The sequence below is a fragment of the Dipodomys spectabilis genome, unplaced genomic scaffold, assembly GCF_019054845.1.
Source record: "Dipodomys spectabilis isolate Male_0828 unplaced genomic scaffold, ASM1905484v1 ptg000061l, whole genome shotgun sequence".
Taxonomy (NCBI): domain Eukaryota; kingdom Metazoa; phylum Chordata; class Mammalia; order Rodentia; family Heteromyidae; genus Dipodomys; species Dipodomys spectabilis.
Window position 1 is genome coordinate 2,426,451 of NW_024870738.1, and position 24,914 is coordinate 2,451,364.

At 40.1% G+C, this 24,914-nt stretch overlaps 1 protein-coding gene across 2 annotated transcripts in view; it reads left to right on the forward strand.

Moving 5' to 3' along the window:
• Positions 1–23,240, forward strand: part of Frmpd4 (FERM and PDZ domain containing 4) — a 312,460-nt gene extending 289,220 nt beyond the window's left edge. The window contains exons 10-17 of one of the 2 annotated variants that reach the window (XM_042680514.1): positions 2,346–2,482; positions 5,663–5,789; positions 9,148–9,237; positions 9,818–10,000; positions 11,932–12,070; positions 17,626–18,690; positions 19,065–20,354; positions 21,911–22,580. In XM_042680514.1, coding sequence (XP_042536448.1) covers positions 2,346–2,482; positions 5,663–5,789; positions 9,148–9,237; positions 9,818–10,000; positions 11,932–12,070; positions 17,626–18,690; positions 19,065–20,354; positions 21,911–21,915 — 3,036 coding nt within the window. In that variant the 3' untranslated portion in view covers positions 21,916–22,580. Of the gene's footprint in view, positions 1–2,345; positions 2,483–5,662; positions 5,790–9,147; positions 9,238–9,817; positions 10,001–11,931; positions 12,071–17,625; positions 18,691–19,064; positions 20,355–21,910 lie in introns of both variants that reach the window. The other variant, XM_042680513.1, reaches the window with a different exon arrangement.
• The last annotated feature ends 1,674 nt before the right edge of the window (positions 23,241–24,914 follow it).

Genomic DNA, 24,914 nt, shown 5'->3' on the forward strand with positions numbered 1-24,914 from the left:
TAATTCCAATTCTATACTAATTATCTAGGGCCAGTCCAAACTAATTACATAATTAAGTGACTAATTGTCTTGTCAAAAAAATTGCACAGAACTCTGGTAAACAAGGAGGGGAAAAATGGTTCAAGCCACAACTCTTAGGAGAAATGTTCATAATAACTTGTATTTGTAAAACACGTTCCCATTTCTTCCAGTAATGTGGTGACATTGCAAGGTAGTTTTTGCGTCTCCAGTTAGTTTTTTTGAAGGTTCATTCAGTTTTCAGAAAACAGAGTTGAAGCTCAAGAGAGGTGAAATCCCATTACTTACTTAGGTCATTTGGCTGAGTCTAGAATCAAACGTGTCAATTGCCAGTAAATTCTATACCAACAAACAAACCTCTATTTCAAATCGATTATGCAACAGCAATCACTGAAGAGAGTAGTTTCTCAAAAAGAAAATTCTATGTCTGGCACTGTGCCCAGTGACGTTGTGACCACCAACCCCTTGTGGAATGATTAAGATGAACTACTGGACTGTTAAATCCTTAAAGCCCATACAGACAAGTCTTAGCACTTGGAAATCATGGGCAAACCCATGTCTAGCAAAACAGAATGGCATCCTGAAATCACTTTCAGAGGCTGTCCTAACTCAGACCTCTCTAGCTCCTGCTTAGTGACAGATGCACTTCCTGGAAGGACTGCTATGCATCCTGGGTCATTTTGAGATATTTTTTTATTTTTATTTTTTGTGAACACACTGTATAGAAGGGTTACAATTACATGGGCAGGTTAATGCGTACATTTCTTATCAAGCATTGTACCTTCCTCCTTTGTTTACCCTTCACATCCCTTCCCAGCCTCCCCCCCCACCCACCCCCCACCCAAAGGTGAACAACCTCATAGGGTTGATTGGGAAAGAATGGGGCTTCCCTCTTAGCAGTTGGAGCAATGAGCCGAGAAGACACACGCATCCATCCCATGGGCTCTACAGCAGACATTGCCCATGGTGGGCACAGCATGTGTTAAATATGCAAATGTCACTGCTGTATGCAGATGCCACACAGCAGTACATGACTCCACATTTATAAAATCCAAAATGTGAAGTGATTACAAATGGGCTGCTCTTGGAAGAAAGACAGACCAAACATGATACCAGTTTCTGTTTGAAAATGTTGAGAGAGAAAGTGGGGGGTGGGGTGGGGAGGGAGGTTGTTAGAAAAAGGCTAAATATGCTAGAGGTAAGAATCCACTTTCCCATCTGAGGCATCAAATATGTAGAATCTGCTTTGTCACATTGTCAAGCAATACTGAGCCCCTGGCTCTCTTCCTAAAGAGGGAGGGGTAACAGCATCACTCTAAAACCAATCCCATGTGGTTCTATAAGATCTTAACATTTAGAGTATCTTCTCAGTCACTGTCTGTTTGTCCTACTGTGTTGGCCAAGGTGTTCTCAAACATACAAGCTCAAGTTCAGCCTGGCAAGTGCCTAGGACTACAGCATCACCCCCACTTTGCCCGGGATTCAGTCACTCTTCAATTGAATCCCTAGATGTCTCCCTTGTATAGAGGACCAAACTAATGCTGAGAGCTGTGGAGTGATTCCCATGGTGTTATAGATTTGAAGTAGCAGCCAGTGACCACTAAAATGAATGGGGGATTTTAATAGCTTTCCTTTATAGAATCTAGCAATACCCTGAAGAAAACATTTATACATCTCATCTAATTCTCGAGCTGCTCGATTTTCTAATGAATCCCCATTGCATCGATGAGTAAACTCAGACCAAGAGTCCAAGTAAATGGTGGTATTTTCCAATTCTAAGGACTCCACACTGTTAATTCCTTTAGTCCTCAGAATACCCTGTGGTTACAGAGTACTGTCACTCTAGCACTATCACCCTAAAACTATCACTGCCCCAGAAGGGGAAACTGAGGTACCATCAAATAAGGAATTTATGCAAGATAGAGTCCCCTATGCAAACGAGAAGCGAGTTTGGAAGCTGGGATTCCAAATCCAGCCGCATAACTGTAAAAGCCACATTCTGCTATCAAATGCTTCATGTGTTCAACTGCAGCACCTGTGTTTGAAATTTCCATCCTTAAATTCCTAATTATTTTTACGAAAAGCTAAATATTTAAATAACAGCTTGCTGATGAATGTGAAATGTTTTGTGTGGTCTCTGTGTTTGTGCATGCAATTAAATACTGACTCGGTTCCAAGCAGCATGGTGGAGATGTTTCCACATTTAGCCTCAGTGCCTTTGAAATGAAGGTTGAAATGCTGGGGACTCATGTCACCTGTTCCTCTAAAGCAATGCATTTGCAGGCCCATTCTCTGATGAGCTGCGCCCTCTGCTGCTCTCTTTGCAGAGTTGTAATGATGTGGTTCAGGAGCGATTTGGGCCGGAGCTGAAATATGACATTGCCTTACGACTGGCTGCATTACAAATGTACATTGCCACCGTTACCACCAAGCAGACACAGAAAATCTCTCTGAAATACATCGAGTAAGTATACTTTCAGAGCCATCTTAGAGACAGAGATGCTTTGGGACTCTTACTTTTGTTTCGACTGCCAAAATTCGTCTTAATTGTGGCAGGGTTTGTAAACCAGAGGCTAAAAATAGTATGCATATTATGTTCCTTTGTAGTGGAAGAGATGCATTTCTCATCTAAATCCACCTTTAGAAAACTCAAGTCGAAAGGAAAGTCATACTTAAAATTAAGTGTACACTCTTTCAATTCCTACCAGAACTTTGGTCCAAGCCAAGCTTCAGGCTCTGAACTTGTCATACATTAACCTGTTTAATTCCCACAACATCTCAATGAGATCAATAGGACTTTAGCTTCATTTTATAAATGGTCAAACTCCAACTGAAGCACAAAATCATTAAGTAACTTTCCCAAGTCCCATGGCTGTTTTCCACTTTTTGCAAGAGGCTGGATTCCATCTCAGGCGGTGGCTGTCGTTTGGGTAATGGGTTGAAGCACTTGTGTTTGGGAAGTGTCCACATAGCCTGAGATCACTTTTCCATGGTCAAAACTTTTATACCCAGGCACCGGTGGTTCTCACCTCTAATCCTAGCTACTCAAGAAGCTAAGATCTGAGGATCATGGTTCCAAGTCAGCTCAGACAGTCAAATGTAAGAGACTTTCACCTACAATTAGCTAGAGAAAAAGCCAGAAGTAGAAGTGTGGTTCAAATAGTAGATCATGAGCTTTGGGCAAAACAAAAAAGCCAAGTGATATTCTATTGTATATAGGTACCAAAATTTATGGATCCACTCATCTGTAGTGGGGCATTGGATTGTTTCCATATCTTGTCTATTGTGAACAATGCAGCAAAATAATGGCATTCACAGGGAAATGGGTAGAACTAGAACAAATCATATTGTGCAAAATAAACCAAGATCAGAGACAAATGGCACATGGTCTCCCTGATACGTGAATGTTAAATTCAAAATGCAATGAGATATGACAAAGTAAACAGGACTCAAGAAACAGAGAACCTCTTCTTAGTTTGTCATATCATTTTTAGATGACTCTATGTTCTTGACCCCACATATGGTAGATACATGCACACAGCTGAGGGAAGCTAGGAGGAGGGCACAGAATCAGAGGGAAATGTGATAAAATACAACAGAAGGGCCCATCAGCTGCACTGGACACTGATGAAAGTGAACTAAGCAATTCAAGGACAGTGATGGGAGGGAGGGAAGGAGAGGGAAAGAGGAAACAGCTGACACTAAGCAAAAGGTAAGAAATGTCACCCAATGTGGAAGAAATAGCTGTATTGTCAAAGTTTGTAGACCATGATAATGACAATTGGCCTTGTAAAGGTTAAAATGTGTTTGTGACTTTAGCAAAGTATCACTATCCCATAATACTGTGGGATATGTAATCATTCAATCTCAATAAATTTTTTTAAAAGCCAAGTGAAAGCATGAGGCCTGAGTTCAAACCCCAGCACTGGTGCAATTTGTATTAAGGAAAAAAATAGCAATGTCACCAGCAGGAAGCATAATGTCTGTACTAAAGAACTGTGAGGTAGCTGGACAGAGTGTACACAACAAACTTGTCTCTGAAGCAGATCTTGTTTAGACACTGTGAATACCTTCTCTTGATGAGAATACTATTTACACTGCTGAATTACTACTTGTCTGGGAAAGATCCCCTTCTAGAAAAAAAGAGAGAGAGAAAGAAAGAAAGTTTGTGCAGCCTTCCGTCAGGAGTCTATTTAAAAGCCACCCTTTCCAAGAGACTTCTCTCTTATTTCTTGGCTGGCAATTCAGTAGCATAAGACAACCATCACTCACTTCATTTCAGCAGCTCTCTATGTTGAGATAAAGGGACACATCTTTCAGAGTTCATGGCCAGGCCAATGCTAAATCTCTACATAATGCTAAAAGCCCTGGATCCTACCCATCCCATTCCCTGGAGATGTACAAACTAATTACAGTTCCACCTTCCCATCAGCTGTCGGTGAAGTAGCACGGTGCCAAGTTACCGCAACTGGAGGCAAAATGATTCTCCTCAGCAGGTTCATAATCTGTGTCAGGGAGAATTGGCCTTTGCCTGACTTCTATGCACTGTCTCCTGGCAACTCTCAATTTATCTGTTGATGCCTAGAGATAAATGCTTGAGCATACAACCAATGAAGATAGAATTATAGAATTCACAATATAGAATTTGTTAAGCAAACTTTTTGTAGTCATTGACAAAAATATCTTAATGATAGCCATTTGTTATTTTTTAAATATCCATTGTATATGGTAGTGCAACTTCCTACCAATAGAAGCATACTTGAGGGACATGCATCCCACCTCATATATGTATACATGCACACACACACACACACACACACACACACACACACACACACCAAGAAATGTTAGTGGATGGAACAGACATCAATTGGCTGGGACAAAAGAGAACTATGTGTTTTCAAAAAATAGTCATTGTTAAGGGGAAGATTTAGATATGTGAATGACTTTAAGAGATTCATAAGCCTCATTAGCATTCTTTCTACAAAGTAAGAAATATGTTTGTTTGTGTTTGTGTGTGTGTATGTTTGTGTGTGTGTGTGTGTGTGTGTATGTGTGTGTGTGTGTTGTTCTTGGGTCTTGAACTCAGAGCCTGGGTGATGTCTCTGAGCTTTATTTTGCACAAGGCTAACACACTACCACTTGAGCCACAGATCTACTTCTGGCTTTTTTTGTGGGGAATAGTTTATGGTAGATGAGTCTCATCGAACTTCCTACCCAGGCTTGCTTCAAACAGCCATCTAGGCCTCTTGAGTAGGCAAAATGTTTCTTTTAAATGAAAGAAAGGTCAACTACAATGTTTCCTGACTATGAACTGAAAGTTACTTCACTTCTTTACCAAAAACCCATTTGTTCCAACAAAAGCCAGAGTGCCATTTTATCTTATATAACTAATCAGCAAAAAGATTTGCATTTTTTTTTGTTGGTCATGGGGCCTGAACTCTGGGCTTGGGCATTGCCTCTCAGCTCTTCAGCTCAAAAAGAATGCTCTACCACTTGAGCCATAGCACCACTTCTGGCTTTTTCTGCTTATGTGGTGCTGAGGAATTGAACCCAGGGCCTCATGTATGCACGACAAGCACTGTACCACTGAGCCACCTTCCCAGCCCAGATTTGGAATTTAAAGACATGCTTTTGATTCCAGGAAAGAATGGGGATTAGAGACTTTCCTCCCTTCCGCTGTGTTGCAAAGCATGAAAGAGAAGAATATCAAGAAAGCACTTTCCCACCTCGTCAAAGCAAATCAAAACTTGGTACCACCGGGTAAAAAGGTATCACATTTGCATCTGAATAGAAAAGAAATTTTAAGAAGGGAGGTTTGCATGCATTTTAAATATTTAAAATTAGTCCATGAATAAGATACTTAGCACTTTATTTTCAGAAGGCAATAACATTGTATATGTTTTTAAATGATTAACATATTTCTAAGGCTGATGAAAACAAAGTATTTTACTAAAAGTGGAGTTTTGTTTTATTTTATATATTTCGGGTGCTAGTACTGGGTCTTGAACTCAGGGCCTGGGCACTGTCCTATAGTTTTTTTCACTAAAGGCTGGCACTCTACCACCTAAGCCACAGCTCTACTTACAACATTTTGCTTGTCAACTGGAGACAAGAGTCTCATAGATTTTATTGCCTGGGCTGGCTTCATGATCCTCTGATCTCAGCCTCATGAGTAGTTAGGATTACAGGTATTCTTATTTGTTTCTCTGAAGTTATTGACTCCTTATTTGTTCGACTGGAGGTGCGTGTGTGTTCACAGTCTTATAAGAAAAGCTTTCATGGCCTCTGAGGCCTGGTGATAAGAAGGTAGAGGGGGCTGAGAAGATGGCTCAGTGGTAGAGCGCTTACCTTGCATGCATGAGGCCCTGGGTTTGATTCCTCAGCACCACACAAGCAGAAAAAGCTGGAAGTGGTGTTGTTAGAAAAATGGTGCTGTTAGAAAAGAAGGTATAATTTACAGGTATTTTTCTTTTCTTTTTTTAATATATGTTTTTATTGTAAAAATAGTGTACAAGGGGTGACAGTTACATGAGTAAGGTAATGAGTACATTTCCTATCAAGCATAGTTACCTCCTCCTTTGTTTTTACCCTACCATCTTCCCCCTCTCACCTCCCCAAATCCTCCCCCCACCCCTGAAGTTGTAGAATTCGTTTTCAACATAGTGTCTTGTACATCTCGTTGTTACAGTGGGTCATCCTGTATCCTTATTTAAGTATTTTGTTATTTCCCTTCCCCTCCCCAAATTATAAAAATGTATATACAAGATGCAAGGCACCAGAATCAAATACAGTGAAAACAGAGGCTATACCATGGGGGAAAATAATACAAAAGAAACAAAAAAATCACATATTACATTATAAATACGTTTTAAAAAACGATAGCAAGGAAGAAAAAACCAGATGTATCCCTATCTTGGGGTTCATTTCACTTAACATCACCTTATCTGGTCATATGTACACAGCTTTTGACCTCTTCTGTTTGTCCTAGACTTATACTATTTATTGCAAATAAGGGAAACGTCGGGACCTATGTTTCTTTGGGCCTGGCTTACTTCACTTCATATAATTTTAAAAGCCAAGGCCTGAAGTAAGCAACCTAACAACCCAAGAACATTTTCCAACTGATACAGAGATTGTATAACTTTAACACAGTTCACTATAATTAATACAATTATCCACATGGATAATTCTTTGTCTTACTACTTGATTTTCAGTCATTTTACTGGTTAAGGCACACTTAATTTCTATTCCTTCTTCACCTCATAATGTTTTTTTTCTTTAACATTTAATCAGGGTCAAGACACTCTCAGCCACATTTAACTTCCTAGTTTTACAGGAGAAAGCTTCCTACTACTGAGAGCAGTGAATTTAAGGGAAGTAGCAGGATACAGTAGGTCAAGAGTTTTTATAAAAAAATTATAGCTATGATTATTTCATTGCCAATTTCTGTAAATGAACTTGTGATTGTTTTTGTCCAGTCTGGCCACTAGTCTTGTAATAGTTTATTAACTAGTATTAGTTCTATCTATATACTTGTCAATTACTATCTTAAAAAGGTTAGTTTTCCCAGTCAAGAGTGAGTGGTTTGCTTTCAAAAGAGTTTGCAAATTTTCTAGATGTCTTTCAGAGAAGATGGATAAACAGTAAAATAAAATACATAAAAGGCAAGGATAGAAGGACAGCTATGGGACTCAAGTGGTAGAGTGCTAACTTTGAGAGAAAAAAGTTAAGCAAGAGAGAGGGTAGGCCCTGAGTTCAAGCCCCAGTAATAACACTCATGCTTTAACTAGAGTTAACAAATGAATTTCCATGTCTCATGAAGTTAAATCAAAATTACATTCATTGCTAGCTACTTAATGGCCATCTAGACCTTGTTGGAAATGTACACCCTTATTCAACATTCCTGGCAAAATCTAAATAAACCATGGATATATTTTTTATTTATTAATTTACTGTCAGTCATTGGGCTCAAGGATAGAACGCTACCACTTTGAACCACAGCTCCACTTCTGATTTTTGAGTGGATAATCAGAGATAAATATCTCACAGAGACTTTTCTTTCCTAGTCTGGCTTCAAACCTCGATCCTCCGATCTCAGCCTCCTGAGTAGCTAGGATTACAGGTGTGAGCCACTGGCACCTGGCCATGTATATAGTTTTAATCAACACTTTTTTAATGATGTAGGAGCCTACATCTTAAGTCTTTATGAAGATAAATATTACCTGAATAAAATTTCATTTGTAAAACTGGGCACTGGTAGCTCAAACTTGTAACCATACTTACTCAGGAAGCTGAGATATAAGAATCATGCATGGTTCAAAGCTAGGCCAAGCAGGTAGGCCCATGAGACTCTTCTCTCAAATTAATCAGCAAAAAGCTGGAAACAGAGCTGTTGTTCAAGTGGCAGAACACTAGCCTTGAGCAAAAAGCTCAGGAATAGCACTCAGACCCTGATTCAAGCCTCAGGACCAGCACAAAAAATTCATTTCATTCATTCATGAAACTCAACAGATTCTCAGTGGTGAATTTACAAACAAAGATTTAAATAGCAAGTTCATCCATTTCCATAGTGTTGAGTTCAGAGAGTTCATTTTCCCTGAAAACTTTCAAAGATCAGAAGAAGGAACTTTGAGAGGGGAAGATGCAAGAGCCTGTTTAAAAAGGCTTTCTGTATATTTCAAGTATACGTTCAAAACAGCTCTCACAAACTCTGTGTATAGATGAGTAGATGTGTCTCCTGTGCAATGAGAACATCGGTTTGCAAATCTACCTCTGTCCATAATTGCAAATGGAAATAGCACTCACTTCTAGAAACTTCCTACTAAGTCCCATAGAACAGCTGATGAGCTTGTTCTCATTTATTGAGTGGTATGGATCACATAGACATGAATTCCACACACACACCTCCTCCAACATGAGTAAGATTCAAATCTTGGCTTCAAGTTGCAGTGCATTATTAGACAACCCAAATCCTAGTGATTTACTTTCCTTACTAGTCACCATCTCCCTAGCAACAAAAGCATCCTTCCATTTTGCCCTTGTTTCCATCTGGTCTCCTGCTGATAAACAGTGACCCCCCCACCCAGGCAATGGAGTCTCCATCTGAGTGTTCTTTTCTCTCTTCAGCTCTCTGCACTACAAGCCAAGGTCCACTATCTCAAGTTTCTCAGTGACCTGCGACTGTATGGGGGCCGTGTGTTCAAGGCAACATTAGTGGTAATTTCTTTTTTCTTGCCTTTTCTTGGGAGTCATAAAAGCCTGTACAATGTCCCAATAGAAGCTGTCTTGGGTGAACTGTCCCTGATGACAAAAGCAAAGCAGCTGTGAATCTTTCCCAGCCTTCATTCTTAATGGCCTTCCCCACAGTTAAAAGGTATCTGAAGTCATATAAAAGCTAGATTAACACTATTGCCCTAGAAAAAGAAATTTGAAGAAACTAAAGAGAATCCAAGGACTCTAACAATGGCAGGAGTTTTCAGCCACTGTACCAGAAGTTGCTTCCACATCAAAGAAAAGAGAAAAAAAAAAGCATCATTTCTAAAAGAAATCCTCTGATGAATATCACTTGATTGTGTCCTAAGTTATTCATAATTTATCAGAACCTTGATTTGGTCACATAGCTGATTCTTTTCATTGGATGATTAAGGCCAATATGACCTAAAATTCTTTTCTAAAGAAAATGTGATCTTATATTTTTAAAAATCCCAAAGCAAAAGACACAGCCCCACAGGTTCAATGTTGCATGGCTGCTCAGAAGTTGGAACTTTCAAATACTATGTCAACATTTCTTTCTCAGCAGGCAGAAAAGCGCTCAGAAGTGACTCTTCTGGTTGGGCCCCGGTATGGCATAAGTCATGTCATAAATACCAAAACCAATCTGGTGGCTCTTCTAGCTGACTTCAGCCATGTCAACAGAATTGAAATGTTTACTGAAGAGGAGAGCTTGGTGAGGGTGGAGCTTCATGTGCTAGATGTGAAGGTAAGCCTCTCACAGGTCTGCACATAGCCCTGGTTTGAGCAGCTCATTTCTGGTAACACTTGCTGGCCTTTACAAACTAGGAAAAATGAATGCCAGAAGAATCTCAGAGATGTCATGTGATGCAGGAACAATCCACTCAATTGAAGCTCAAGGGCTCTAGTCCTCACTAAACTGCTATGTGATTAGGAAGAAGTTACTGTACTTCTCTGAGCACAATTTCTTCATTTATACATAAGAAGCAAAGCACTAGCATTTTTTTATATTCCTTCTAATGTTAGTATATGAAGCATCGATAGTCAGAGAGCTGTTTCCCAAATCATTTCCTAAACTAATATGACATACAGTGAGTCAGTGGAATTTTCCCCAACATTCTTTAGAATTCTCATTCCTTTTGGCTGTTGTGATTATGCATTTTAGGAAAGTTGAGGACTTTAGTTACTTGATCTTCTCATGGAATAGCAGTATGTATTAATTAAGCATCTGACCCCTACATCTGAAATTGTCCACAATAAATTAAACTCTACTTTCTAGGGGGAAAAAAAAGGTCAACAAGGAACAATCTCATGTTTGTCCCAGTAAAGATATGCTGTTGGATTTTAGCTAGGTAGACATATTTTATGATTGTAGGGAGAAAAGCAACCAGGACCTAAGGGAGGTAATGCCTGAACAAAGGAGATGGCGCCAGCCAGCCAGGAGAGTTGGGTTTTTAAGGGCAATTGAGAATGAGAGGAAAGAATTTCCACAAAGAAAATCAGAATACATCAGTGTATTCTGCAGCTGGAACAGATGACCATCACAAGACAGAGCATGTAGCTCAGACATATTTCCTGTGGCCTGTGGGAGTTTATGAGCTCAATTCAGAGGGCTCCATTGGACACTGTGACAAGTTACAAGCATGAGAATAGATCTGAATATTGCTCCTAATTCATGACCGATTTGGCTGAGAAAAATAGACCCATCATGGGAAAAGGGGCAGAAGAGTGAAGGGAATGTAGTCCTTAGAGACCTACTAAGTAGAATAAACAGTCCCAAGTAGAGAGAAAGGGTGAGACCCCAGTTAGTAAACAGTGTTCTGCTTGTATCAAATCATTCTGAATTAGCTTAGAGGCTGGGAAGACTTTAATTGAGGTAGAACAAAAGACAGTTCTTTGGATCTGAAGTCCTATTTCACCACATAGGAACATTGGACTTGGCCAGGGTCCTTTTCCTGGGAATGACAGAAGACACTTTTCATCTTGCTGTCTTTACTTCTCTTGGTGTCTGCTTTTGTCTCTCATTTATTTCTCTCTTGCCTTCTCTCTCTATTTATACTCTTCCAACTTAATACAAAACAATTTCTTCATCAATACCATCCTCCCTCTATACCCAAGTTCCAGTCCAGTTATATAACCTCGTGGGTTCCAGTAAGTTTCAACGAGGCTTTGCTCAACTCTCCGCACTAGTTTACTTTTCCAGAAATTTACAAGTTGCTTTAAAAGCAGCCCTTTCCTGGATCTCTTTGGCACTTTTCATTTAGTTCTAGAAGAAGTTTCCATTTGAATTTGACTTCTCTTTAACACTAATTTTCACAAGAAATCCCAGTTAATCTTCCTGCGATTTTCACATTCTTGATTCATTTCTGATAATGGAAGTAACTCTTAACTATCACTGCTTTGAATGTTAACTATTAAGAACCCAAAACATACAATTTTCTTTTCCTTTTTTCTTTTTGTTTTATTGCAGTCTAACTTGGAAGAGATTTAAAATGCCCAAGCTTTCTTAAAAATGTTTTTCATTCAGGTACTTTTTCTTCCCATTTGTGTTTCTCCAGTTCACAAGTTTGTTCAATAGCTCCTGTTGTCTATATTTCATAACCACAGATGTAGCTGTTGATACTCAAGGGAGCTTCTAAAAGAATGATAGCATTAACTGAAGTATCTTTTCTTGTGTAGCCTATCACCCTTCTCATGGAATCGTCAGATGCCATGAACTTGGCCTGCTTGACAGCTGGATACTACAGGCTCCTTGTGGATTCCCGGAGGTCAATATTTAACATGGCCAACAAGAAAAATACAGGGACCCAGGACACAGGTATTTTCTTTCTAAACTCATGGAGCACTGCCCACCTCTACCTCTACCAGCACTACCACCAGTACCACTTCCAGATATCACCTAACAACAATAGGGTGCTCTTTTTAAAAAGTTAAAATTGTGCCAAGCATGTAGCTCATATCTAATTCCAGCTACTTAGGAGGCAGCAATCAGGAGAATCAGAGTTCAAGGCCAGCTTGGGCAAAACATAGCAAGACCTCCAACTCAATCAATAAAATGCGTATGGTGGTGCCTACCTGTCTACCAGCTACAGAGGAGGCGATAAGGGTAGGTAGGAAGATGGCATAAGGCCTTGCATGAAAAATAACTAAAAAGGGGCTGGGGATGTTGTGCTAAAGTGCTCAGAGTTGAATCCCTAGTACTGAAAACAAAGAAAAGAAAAGAGACAGATATTGGTGGCTCACACCTGTAATCCTAGCTACTCAGGAGGCAGAGACCTGAGGATCTCAGTTCAAAGCCAGCCAGGGTAAGAAAGTCTATGAGACTCTTATCTCCAATCAACTACCAAAAATCTTTAAGTGGTGCCGTGGCTCAAAGTGGTAGAGTGCTAACTGTGAGCAAAAGAGCTCAGGGATAGCTCCCAGGCCCTGAGTTCAAATCCCATGACTGACAAAAAGAAAAGGAAGAGAAAAACTAGATTGTATCCACGAAAATATTTAATACTTAAATCAACACAAAAGTCTTCCAATACTGCTAGTATGGTTTAATTATTAAAAGTGAACATGCTGATTCCCCGTCACATTTGACATGTCACTTTGAAAGGTCAAGCCCTTGTTTCAAAGGCATCAACTTTATTACTGTGAGAATGCTCATGGCTGAGATATACAAATATATATTTTTATTTGTGATACTGGAGATACAAATCAGACTCTCATGTATGCTAGGCAAGTGCTTTGAGAGAGAGTGGTTCTCATTTTTTCAGTATTTAAACATTTTCCTTTATCTATAATTGTGTAAGCTAAATAATTGTGATTAATAGATACCATAATTCAAGGCATAGCCAACAATCTACTAAAAACTATAAAACAAGGGTCCATAATTAAGATTTCTTTTAAAAGAAAGAGAATTCTTAAGAGTAAACTCAGGGGGGGTTGGGAATGTGGCTTAACGGTAAAGTGCTTGCCTAGCATACATGAAGCTCTGGGTTTGATTCTTTGGCACTGTGGCTCTAGTAGTAGAGTCTAGCTTTTAGCAAAAAGAAGCTCAGGGACAGTGCTCAGGCCCTGAGTTCAAGCCCCAGGACTGGCAAAAAAAGAGGAAATTCATTATCATTGGAAAAAAGAAAAAAATCAGGAAGAAAATTTCTGTTTTTCTGTGTGCCGGTACTGGGGCTTGGACTCAGGGCCTGGGCACTATCCCTGATGTGTTTGCTCAAGGCTCAACCTCTGTCACTTAAGTCACAGTTCTACTTCCAGCTTTTTGGTGTTTAAGAAGAGTCTCATGGACTTTCCTGCCTGGGCTGGCTTTGAACTGTGATCCTGAGCCTCCTGAATAGCTAGTATCACAGGCTTGAGCTAGCAATGCCCAGTGGAAAATTCATTTTTAAGATGTGCAGAAAACATAAGTCTCTATCCCCTAAATATACTATAATATCCACATGCATACTGACTTACAGTTTATTATGATAGCTAAGTCAGTAGAAGCAGCTATAATCAGAGAAAAAAGGAAGTCAGTGAAAGAGAGAGATATGGATAGCATATGTTACAAGGCAACTTTGACTTTCCAATTAGATTAATCTAAGATTATTTTTTTCTTGGTCTTAGGGTTTGAACTCTGAGCCTGGATGCTGTCCCTCAGCTCTTTACCACTTGAGCCACAGCACCACTTCAGTTTTCTGGTGGTTTATTGGAGATAACAGTCTCACACACTTTGTGTGGGCTGGCTTTGAACCATGATCCTTACATTTCAGCCCCTTGAGTAGCTAGGATTACAGGTGTGAGCCACAGGTGCCCAGACCAATCTATGATTTTTTTTTAGTGGTACTGGGGTTTGAACTCAGGATCTGTTGCTTCCTAAGAAGATGTTCTCCCACTGAACTACACAGCCAGTGAAATGGACCTACCTAAAATTTAATCTGCATCCCCATGTGGAAGTGCATGTATTTTCAAATTTCTCTCTAAGGGTGGGTTTCCTCATCCGTATAATTTAGGGATTAAAAGTTTAGCTTCAAGATAAGCATTACAAAAGAAATCTATGTACAATATCTAAAAATAATGCTCAATACTTCTGCTAATATTTTATATTTAAATATATTTAAGTTTAAATATATTTATATTTAAATATTTTAAAAAATGATGGAAAGCTTTTGAGGATGGAAATGATAGACATACATAAAGGTCGAGGAAAAGCAAGCATGAGGCAAAGAGCGCCCCTGAGAGACACAGATGACTAAAAATAATTAGAGAAAGGAATAAAGCAAAAATATGTTTTGGATGAACATCAGCTTTGGTGGTGAACATTTTTTTTTTTGGGGGGGGGGGTCCGGTCGTAGGGCCTGAACTCTGGGCCTGGGTACTGTCCCTCAGCTCTTCAGCTCAAGTCTAGCGCTCTACCACTTGAGCCACAGCACCACTTCCGGCTTTTTTCTTTTTGCTTATGTGGTGCTGAGGAATCGAACCCAGGACCTGAGGCATGCAAGGCAGGCGCTCTACCACTGAGCCACCTTCCCAGCCCGGTGGTGAACATTTTTATGGCCACATGCTTTCATTGAGTGAAGAGATTTAGAGCAATTCAACAATGACCTTTGAAGTTCCAAAAAGCAGTTCAACAATTTAACAGAATCCTTTCACACTGAAAAACTAGTTTGGAGCTTTTTATTTTCAAATCTTAAAAGTTCACCTTCAGAATAGAATCTTTTCTCTATGGACTGTCAAAATTGTACAAGTATGGGAAGAAATTCAAACATATCATTGTAAAAATGGTTAGAGTAATAGAGTTTTGCCCAATTTATAATGACCCACAATACAATGTCCAGTAAACCTGAGAAGCAAAACTTAACTTATAAACAGTATTATTACTAGCCAGGTGCTGCTTGCTCAAACCTGTAATCTTAGCTACTCAGGAGGCTGAGATCTGAAGATTGTGGTGCAAAGCCAACCAGGGAAGAAAAATCTGTGATACTCTTATATTCAGTTAACCACCAACAAGCCAGGAATGGATTTGTGGCTCAAGTTGCAGAGTACGAGCTTTGAGAATTGAAACAAAAAAAACCCCTCAGGGTCAGTGCCAGGTGCTTGCTGCCATTAGAAGGTGCTAGGTCTGGCTAAGTATCATTAACTAAATACATATTATTAAACTTGGTTTTAGCCACTTGAATACTGAGCTTTCTTGCTGGCCCAAATTAGCAGTTGGCAAACTATGGTCAATGGGCTGAATAATGTTCTTATTAATAAAGTTTCATTAAAATTCAATCACATATATTGCACTACTTTCACAGGGCTGCTGTAACAAGCTATTACAATCCCGGTGAGTTAAACCAACAGAAATTTATTCTCTCACAGTTTGGAAGGTCAGAAATCCAAAATCAAGTTGTGAGCAAGGCTGTACTTTCTCCAAAGGATCTAAAAGAAGATCCTTCCTTGATTCTTCCCACTTTTGATAGCTGTACCAATCTAGTCTTTGTCTCTTGTCTTCACATGACATCTGCCTCTTGTATGAATAGCCCAAATCTTCCTCTGCCTCTCTTTTTTAAAGACAAGTATTCAATTGAAGCCCACATGGAAAATTCAAGATGTTCCCTCTTCAAAATCCTTAATTTTAATTTTTTTTCTTATAGGATCACATCTTGAATAAGGTCACAGTCTCAAAGTAGATATGTCTTTGGGGGGGGGGCCTCTCCATTCAACCTATAATCCTATTTGTTTAGATATCATGAATAGTTACTTTTGTATTAGAATAACAGACTTGAGTAGCTGTCCAACTGAACAGTTGGCCTGAGACATAAAGTATTTCTCTGGCCCTCCTTTTACTCAAAATATTTTCCAACTCCTGTTCTAAACCTAGAGCCCTGTTATAATACAACTTTACTGAACTGTTTCTCCCAACAGCAAGCCACATTACACACACATACACTCATGTACACACACCTGCACATAGAGCCCATTATAATCTAGTCTTATTGCTGATAAAATAGTGTTGTTGTCTCATAAGGCATATTTATTATATAATATGATGCAAATATGGCCAGTGTCCTCTAAGTGTCACTTAGTAAATAACTCTGAATATTGTTTACGATAAACCCCATTCAGTAATTTGGGGACAGCCAAAACTACTTTTGTAACACTGATTTTCTCATATACATATGGTGTCAGTATTACCATAACTTGAGCCAGAGGGCAATCTAAAAGAAAACACGAAAGAATGGTAGAAGCTTAAATTTTCCTCCTAATGTTGCCTCTGGAATCCACAAAGCAAAGGCAAAATGATGACCTAGTTCTCTATCTTGTTAAAAATTTCCACATAAAACACATCCATATTAACACATACTTAAAGAGTAAATAAAATAATAATGTTTAAATTGGAGCCTTTGCTCCAGTCTTCATGAGCTCCCATGTTACAAACAAAAACTAAAACTAGTCTAAATATGAACTATGCTTAAAACTATCTGAGATATGTCTATAAGTGTGTCACATTATACATTATATACTCACATACACCTATGTAAAGGTATAAATACTGACATTTGTACATGAATGTATTTCACCACTAGGATATAAATAGGCTGAAGATAGAGATGAAATATTTATTTCACTTTCCTAAAAACTGTGGCACAATATGACGATATTTGACCTTCTCTTAAAGAGAATATTTGCCTTTACCATGTGGTAGAAAAGGGCAATTTATTTTCTTGCAAATGGCCTATTGAATTATCGCCATTAAAGTTCTGAATTGCTTGTTTTCTATTTATATTTAAAGATGTAAGTAAGGTCTAGTAATACAACTAATAGTAAGAGGAAATTAAGCTAGAGTTGCCCATTCCCAAATGGTGTTACATTTTATCCATTAGCAATGATTATTTTTAATATAATTTTATTATCTTGAAGTAGTTGTGCAATGGGGTTTGAATTCAAAATGCCAGATTATGAATACAAATCATCTTGATCAAACTTATCCCTTCTATCATTCTTCCATGTCTTTCCCAACCCCACCCAGCCCCTCAAGATACCTCAAGATTCCATTTTCACATATGTACATTGAACATGGTGACTGTATTCACCCACCCCCTCCTCTCCTTTTGTCTGCTTTTCCTCTCTACGTGTTCTCTCCCAACAATGCAAGTTTCAACTTCCTAGTATTTATTTTGTTAAACTGTGAGTTAGTTCTTCCAAGGAGTTATACCATTGCAATACAATACCAAATGCATTAAGAGCAATTCTAACCAAGGAATCTTTACATCTAGAACCTAAATTTAAAAGTTGAGTAACTATATTTACACAAGGGATATAGCAAACCATTAAACTGAGAAAACCAGATGACATTGCTCGTCCTCAAACCAGACAACATAGTAATGTATCTGCACAATTCTTTCTCTTTAGGAACTGAAAATAAAGGGAAACATCACCTCCTTGGTCCAGACTGGAATTGTGTGCCCCAAATGACTACCTTTATTGGTGAAGGGGAACAAGAAGCCCAGATAACATACATTGACTCCAAACAGAAGACTGTTGAGATGACAGACAATACCATGTGTCCAAAAGATCACCGACATTTGTATATAGACAACACATATAATTCTGATGAACTTAATCAGCCACTGACCCAGCCAGGTGATGCCCCTTGTGAGGCCGACTACAGAAATCTCGCTCAGCATTCCTTATTGACCCTCTCAGGACCAGAAACTCTAAAGAAAGCACAGGAATCTCCGAGAGGAGCCAAAGTGTCCTTTATTTTTGGAGATCTCGCATTGGATGATGGGATGAGTCCCCCAACTCTCGGCTATGAAAGACTGTTAGAAGAGAGTCCAGATATGCGGGAGAAGCAGAGGAGTCTCTATATAAGCAGTGCCAATGACATGAAAAGCCTGGATCTCACTCCAGACTCAGAGAGCATCCAGTTTGTGGCAAATTCTGTTTATGCAAACATAGGTGACGTGAAGAACTTTGAGGCCCCGGAGGGTATAGAGGAACCCCTCTTGCATGACATCTGTTACGCTGAAAACACCGATGATGCTGAAGATGAGGATGAAGTAAGTTGTGAGGAGGACCTCGTGGTAGGGGAGATGAGCCAGCCAGCCATCCTAGACCTGTCAGAATCAAGCGATGACATCATTGACCTCACGACCCTGCCCCCACCAGAAGGGGATGACAACGAGGATGACTTCCTGTTACGTTCCTTGAACATGGCCATTGCTGCCCCTCCACCTGGCTTTCGTGACAGTTCAGACGAAGAGGACACTCAGAGCCAGGCAGCGTCCTTCCGAGAGGACAAGGCACAAAGCAGCAGCCTACAAAATGATGAGATCCCAGTATCCCTCATTGATGCTGTGCCCACCAACGCCGAGGGAAAATGCGAGAAAGGACTGGATCATGCTGTCGTTTCCACACTGGAAGCTCTAGAAGCTCTGTCCGTGTCAGAAGAACAGCAGACCAGTGACAATTCAGGTTCTTTCACGATTGTTACGTTTATTCACTGATAACATGTCATGCCATACCTTCGAGCCATGTGTCCTTGGAGTCATGTGCTGTGGTGTTCTCATTTCCCCATGTCCCCATTTCATAAATGAGCAGAAATACCATCCTAGGGCTTGTGTTATGTGATGTCCTTTGTTGTTATTTTTTTAAGACATATGCCACCTCCCCTCCCCAATTTCTGGAACAAGTATGCAATAAACTAAGTGTCCTTACTGAAGAGGGAGAACGTTGCTTTTGCTTTTGGTTTGGTTTGTGTTTAAGTAATAATGAGTCCCATGTTCTTACATGTCTCCATGTTCCTGTGCAGCATCCATTAATTGCTTCTTGTTTTTTACGGCATGCAGGTGTAGCCATCTTACGGGCTTATAGTCCTGAGTCTTCATCAGACTCAGGCAATGAAACTAACTCTTCCGAAATGACTGAGAGTTCTGAATTGGCCGCAGCCCAAAAGCAGTCTGAAAGCCTCTCTCGCATGTTTTTGGCCACTCATGAAGGCTACCACCCCCTTGCCGAAGAGCAAACAGAGTTCCCCACGTCCAAAGCCCCCACTGGGGCCTTGCCTCCAAAGTCCTCACATGGCCTGGCTACTCGTCCAGGGACCGACCTGCAACCCAAAGTTGTGCCTTCCAAGCAGATACTTCACTCAGACCACATGGAGATGGAACCAGAAACCATGGAGACTAAATCAGTCACTGATTATTTCAGCAAACTGCACATGGGGTCCATGGCATATTCCTGTACCAGCAAAAGGAAAAGCAAGCTGGTTGAGGGGGAGGGGAAAGCTCCCCTAAGTGGGAGTGCCCCTGGAAAAAAACAGCAGGGATCCAAAACAGCCGAGATGGAGGAGGATGTCAAAGGCAAAGCTGGTCCTGTTTCTTCTCGGGACAGCCAACACCTCAGCACTTTTAACCTGGAGAGAACTGCCTTTCGCAAAGACAGCCAAAGATGGTATGTGGCCTCTGAAGGTGGGGTGGCAGAGAAAAGTGGAATGGAAGCAGCAGCTGGCAAAGCCTTTCCCAGAGCCTCTGGTCTGGGGATGAGGGAGACTGAAGGGAAGGAGGAAGGAGCTCTGGATGGAGAATCCAGTGATGTTTCAGGTCTTACCCAAGGAGACCGCTTCCTAACAGATGTGGCCTGTGTGTCTTCAGCCAAAGACGTAGACAATGCAGAGGATGCTGACTCGCCCGCTTGCGACCATACCTCTAAGCTTCCAGAGGCAGAAGAGAGTGTGGGCCGCCTTTGTGATTACCATCTGGCCAAGCGGATGTCATCGTTGCAGAGTGAGGGCCATTTTTCTCTACAGAGCTCTCAAGGCTCCTCAGTGGACACAGGCTGTGGTCCAGGCAGCGGCAGCAGCACCTGTGCCACTCCTGTGGAGTCACCTCTGTGTCCCTCTATGGGGAAGCACTTAATTCCAGATGCTTCTGGGAAAGGTGTGAGTTACATTTCTTCTGAGGAGAGAGCCACTGGCCTTCCCAACCATGGAGCTGCCTTTAAAGAAATGCTCCCCCAGCCGGAAGGGATGTGTCCACGGATCACAGTGCCTCCTCTGCACACAGCCATTAATGCCGACCCCCTGTTTGGCACTTTGAGAGACGGATGCCACCGGCTGCCCAAGATCAAGGAAACCACAGGTACAGCAATGATGGATTGAGGTAGCATCACGTGCCCAGGAGCATGTCAACCACCTTGCCAAGAAAACTAAAATTACAAAGTTGAGAAGAAAAATAAAGGGTAAAAAAAATGCCACAGAAGTGTTAAGTAGCAATCACTTGACTTCTTAGTATTTAATAAATAATCTAGAACAAGGTTAGGCATGTCCTTTGTCCTTATAATCTTGTTCTGCTCTTGCTTGTAGAATATGATTTAGAGATATTTTTCTAAGCCCTAAATGCAGATTTTAGCAGAGTCAAGTGTGACTCTTAATGGCAAGGTAATATTGCTTAAAATCACACAACAATTGGATTTCCTGCTCATTTCATTTCTAGTGTTGCCATTTTATTGTTGATTAATAAGGATAGATAATAGAAGAGGCTCTCTGAAATTCTGGAGGGGTCTGAGAAAGCATATGTCTTTCAGCAGTCTTAAAAATTCCCTCCTCCTCTGGCCTACTCCTCCCTAAAAAAAAAAGTTCTCAATTGTCTGGAAGACATCAGTACTGGAAAGACTTTGGAGGTGTAGAGGATGAGCTGCTGCATCCCCCCGCCTCTGAAAAAAAAATAAGAAATTCTAGAACAACTCAAAACAAGGATTCAACCATCTTTGTTACCCATTCTATTCTCTGCAAAAATCCTCTCGCTGATTCACATAGCTGGCCACTGGGTAGCAAAGTCAGTGTTTCCAATATTTCAGTTTATCTATCAATATAGATCTTGTCCACATTAGTTGATAGCTATTACTGAAATCTTGTACTAGTCCTTTTGTATTCCTATCCTTTAAGAAAAACTTTAAAGAGCCTACAGATTTTCTACTTTCCCCAAACCCATCATTGGTGGGGTCAGCCTTGGGAAAACAACTGCCCACCAAGGTCATCACCAAACTGCATCTTCACCACTAAATGACTACAATGACACTTTCCATCCCCTTTGGTTTACAAAGAGTGTTTACTCTTGCTTGCTTGCTTACTTGTTCATTCTTACTGCTTCCTCCTCTTCATATGACAGCTTACATAAGAAAGTTCCAACAATTTTCTCAGTATCTTGACTTCAAACTTATACCAGGCAAACCACATACCTCATGCTGCCCACTTTTAAAAGGTTAGCTGAATTAATTTGCATTAATTTGATTAGGCCACTTCTTTAAAATACATAAAAGGTAACTGTTGCCAGGATTAACCCTTCTTTCAATAATCTGTACATTAAAATATGTTTTCTATGTGTCTAAGCTTTGCTAGATAAATATTGTAAGCAAGGTAATGCATGAAATTCCATTGTTTCTGTGAATGTTTGGGATAGCTAGATAATTCCAAATAAATCTATTGTTCCAAAAAGGGCAGCATTTCTCCCCAATCATTGATATGGAAATATGAGTTATGAGCAGGCAGTCTTTGGAAAGCAAGGTGGTCCTAACCTCTCTAGAACAGCCATTCTAGAATGCATCCTTGAGAAATGGCAGTCATCACAAAGAAATGTTGTGAAAACAGCTACCCAGGAAAGGCTAATGAATCTCTCTGTTTTTCTACTACCCCTAGTGTAGCTTTGACAGAGCCTGGGAAGGAGAGACGAGGAGGCATGCCTTCAGCTTGGTCTCAACATCCTGAAGCTGATCCCATCCTGCTACCATCAAACATTCACTCGGAATCAAAGGTGCCAATTCCAAATCAAGACCCTAATGATTTCTCCCAAGCAAATCAGGCATTCGGAGAGGTTGTGAGCTGGCGGCCAGCAGATCTGAAAGGGAGGAGCCTCAGGACCCCTCCCAGCCAGAGGGCTCTCCGACATAGCAGCAGTATCCTCTCAGAACCCATAGGTTTGGAGGCCTTCCGAGAAAGAAACAAGGGTGTAGTCAGCCTGAAGTATCCAGGTATCACAGAAGCACAGGAGGCCAGTTCAGAAAGGCGAGCCGAACTCCCCCTGGGGAAGAAGCTCACCAAGAGTTTGTCCCAAAGTTCAATGCACTTTAGTCCAGAGGGGAAGTTTCACAAAAGGTCCCCAGTGACTCATAAAGACTCAAAGCTGTACAGGACTTTACCCTTGCGGAAGCCAGAGGGCAGTCATTGGAAATGCCGAGGACCCTTCAGCTACTGTTTCCTGAACCGAGGCCAGGATGAAGATGGTGATGAGGATGAAGAGGAGGGAGAAGCCACCCTCCAGGTCTCTTGCCTTTATGGACAGCAGGTGACTCAAGCCATGCCAGAACCAAGCAACCTTTCCCCAGCTGGTGGGATTCAAAAGCAAGGTGGGGAACTGTCCAGAGGATCAGTGCTGAAGGTCTGGACAGAAGACCTGAATGGCCCAGATGACTTTGACTTTAGCAATTTGGCCTTTGACGCCCGGATTGCAAGAATAAACGCCCTAAAAGACAGCACCTACGCAATGCCTGATGGGTTCCTTGCAGCCCAAAATGATGCCAATGAGCTGCTCTGCCTTGTCAGGGCAACCAAGGGAAAGAGAGAGGAGTCACGCCCTGAAGCATATGATCTTACACTTTCTCAATACAAGCAACTGTTATCCATCGAGTCCAGACAGTTGGGAAGTGCATGTAGGAAAATGGCAATGGCTGAGAAAAGCCCGGAGGAGATGCTCCTAGCTATGACTTCCAGCTTCCAAGTGCTCTGTTGCCTAACAGAAGCCTGCATGCGATTAGTGAAAGTCGTGAACTCAGAAACACAGCAACAGGAAATTGTAAGGAAGATTGATGAAGTGGTCATAAACTACATTTGTCTCCTGAAAGCTGCGGAGGCAGCCACTGGAAAAACAACTGGGGATCCTAATATTGGACTCTCAATGCGACATTCAACCACCATGGCCGCTCTAGTAAGCACACTAACACGTTCTCTCAAGATGCTTTTAAATAAATAAATATGAAAGTCACATCATAATCTACCTTTGCAAAGCCATACATGAACTTTTATTTACTTTCTGTGTACGATGAACAGACGTCTCCTTTCTTCTCTCTGTATATTTTGTTATTTTGTATGAAATAGGAGATAAAAGTTACACTGATGAAATGTTGAAATGTCCTAATCAGATGTATTGTTTATACTATACATATATATATATACACGTGTAAGAATTATATGAGAAAATGATGACATTTGGCTATTTTTCATATAGTCAAAACTCCAGGTATATGATATGAAATTTTAAATTCTAGCGTGTTAGACCAAAACAATGAATCCTATCCCCTCTCCTTCCAAGAAGATACTTAGAAAACATATCATTCATATTTAGAAGTAAAAACCAAAAGAAAATTTAGAAATCACAATGTATATAAAGCAGTACTTATGTTTTAAAACATATGATTTTTAAGCATTGGAAATAGCAAAAAGGCATTTAAAATTCAAAAAGCTATTATGAATTATTAGAGACTATATAATAAATTAACTTTTGTGCATAGTGTTTGGTTATTGGATGCTTTCTTCCAGGAATCCCACATATTTAATTTTAGTTTATATTATTTGGGCTACAGATGTGTTGGGAGGTAGATTCTACCTTGTCAATATAAATGATCCTCACAGTGTTTCTAAAATTGAAAAGCTTCCCAAATAGAACTAAGAGAAGGATGGGAAGGTTCAGAGGCCATATCTAGAGTTATAGATTATCTAATTACATAAAATGAATGGAACTAATAATACCAAAATTCAGTTAATGAACAGAGAGATCTGCTTTGACTAAATGTCAAGATATAGAAACCAAAGACATTATCTTCTCCCACCCCCAACATAGTCCTGAAGCTCAAAAGTCCCTGTAGAGACACTGAACAGTTAGTAAAGTAACTGCAAAATTAAGAAACATTTAATGACCAGGAATAGTCAATACAAACCCAGTAATGTAATCCAGACCATACACCAGCATCTGTGAGGCACAGCTCAACAATCAGACCTACATGAGGCTTCCTGCAGTACCCTTCCAGGAGCCACGGCTACTGATCAAATTTGAATGCCAGCCTAACAGCAGGACAAAATTTCAAATCTGGAATGTTCCAGAAAAATCAGTGAGAGATGACTACTCTCATAACAGAAGCCATGAACAAACAAATAATAAAATATTATTAAGTATTTAATCTAGATCAGGTGATGAAAATATGAAATCCCAAATAAATAATGGTTGGTTAATGTGACCAATTTAGTGAAACTAACGGAATGGAAAGAAGTTTTCAACTGTCATTTCTCTAAATAAATATATTTATATGTGTGGGTCAAAACAAAATGATGAAATCTTTATGATCATAAAATAAAATTGATATGTACATATGTATTTTCTGGGTCCTTCAGTGTTAAAGCTATGTGCACTCTTACATATGTAAGTGGCTCCTTAGAATATGACAGTAGTATACCAAGTACAAATATTTCCATTTTTGTAACCTACTGGGCAGGAGGCCTAACACATTCCACAACTATCATCTCTTTCTAGTCCACCCTTCATTCCACAATGACTCAACAACAAAAGATTTATAGATGGCAGCAAATGAAAGGAGTTCAGGCATGAGCTATTATAAATAATGTTTAATTAGATAATAAAACATTATTTCAT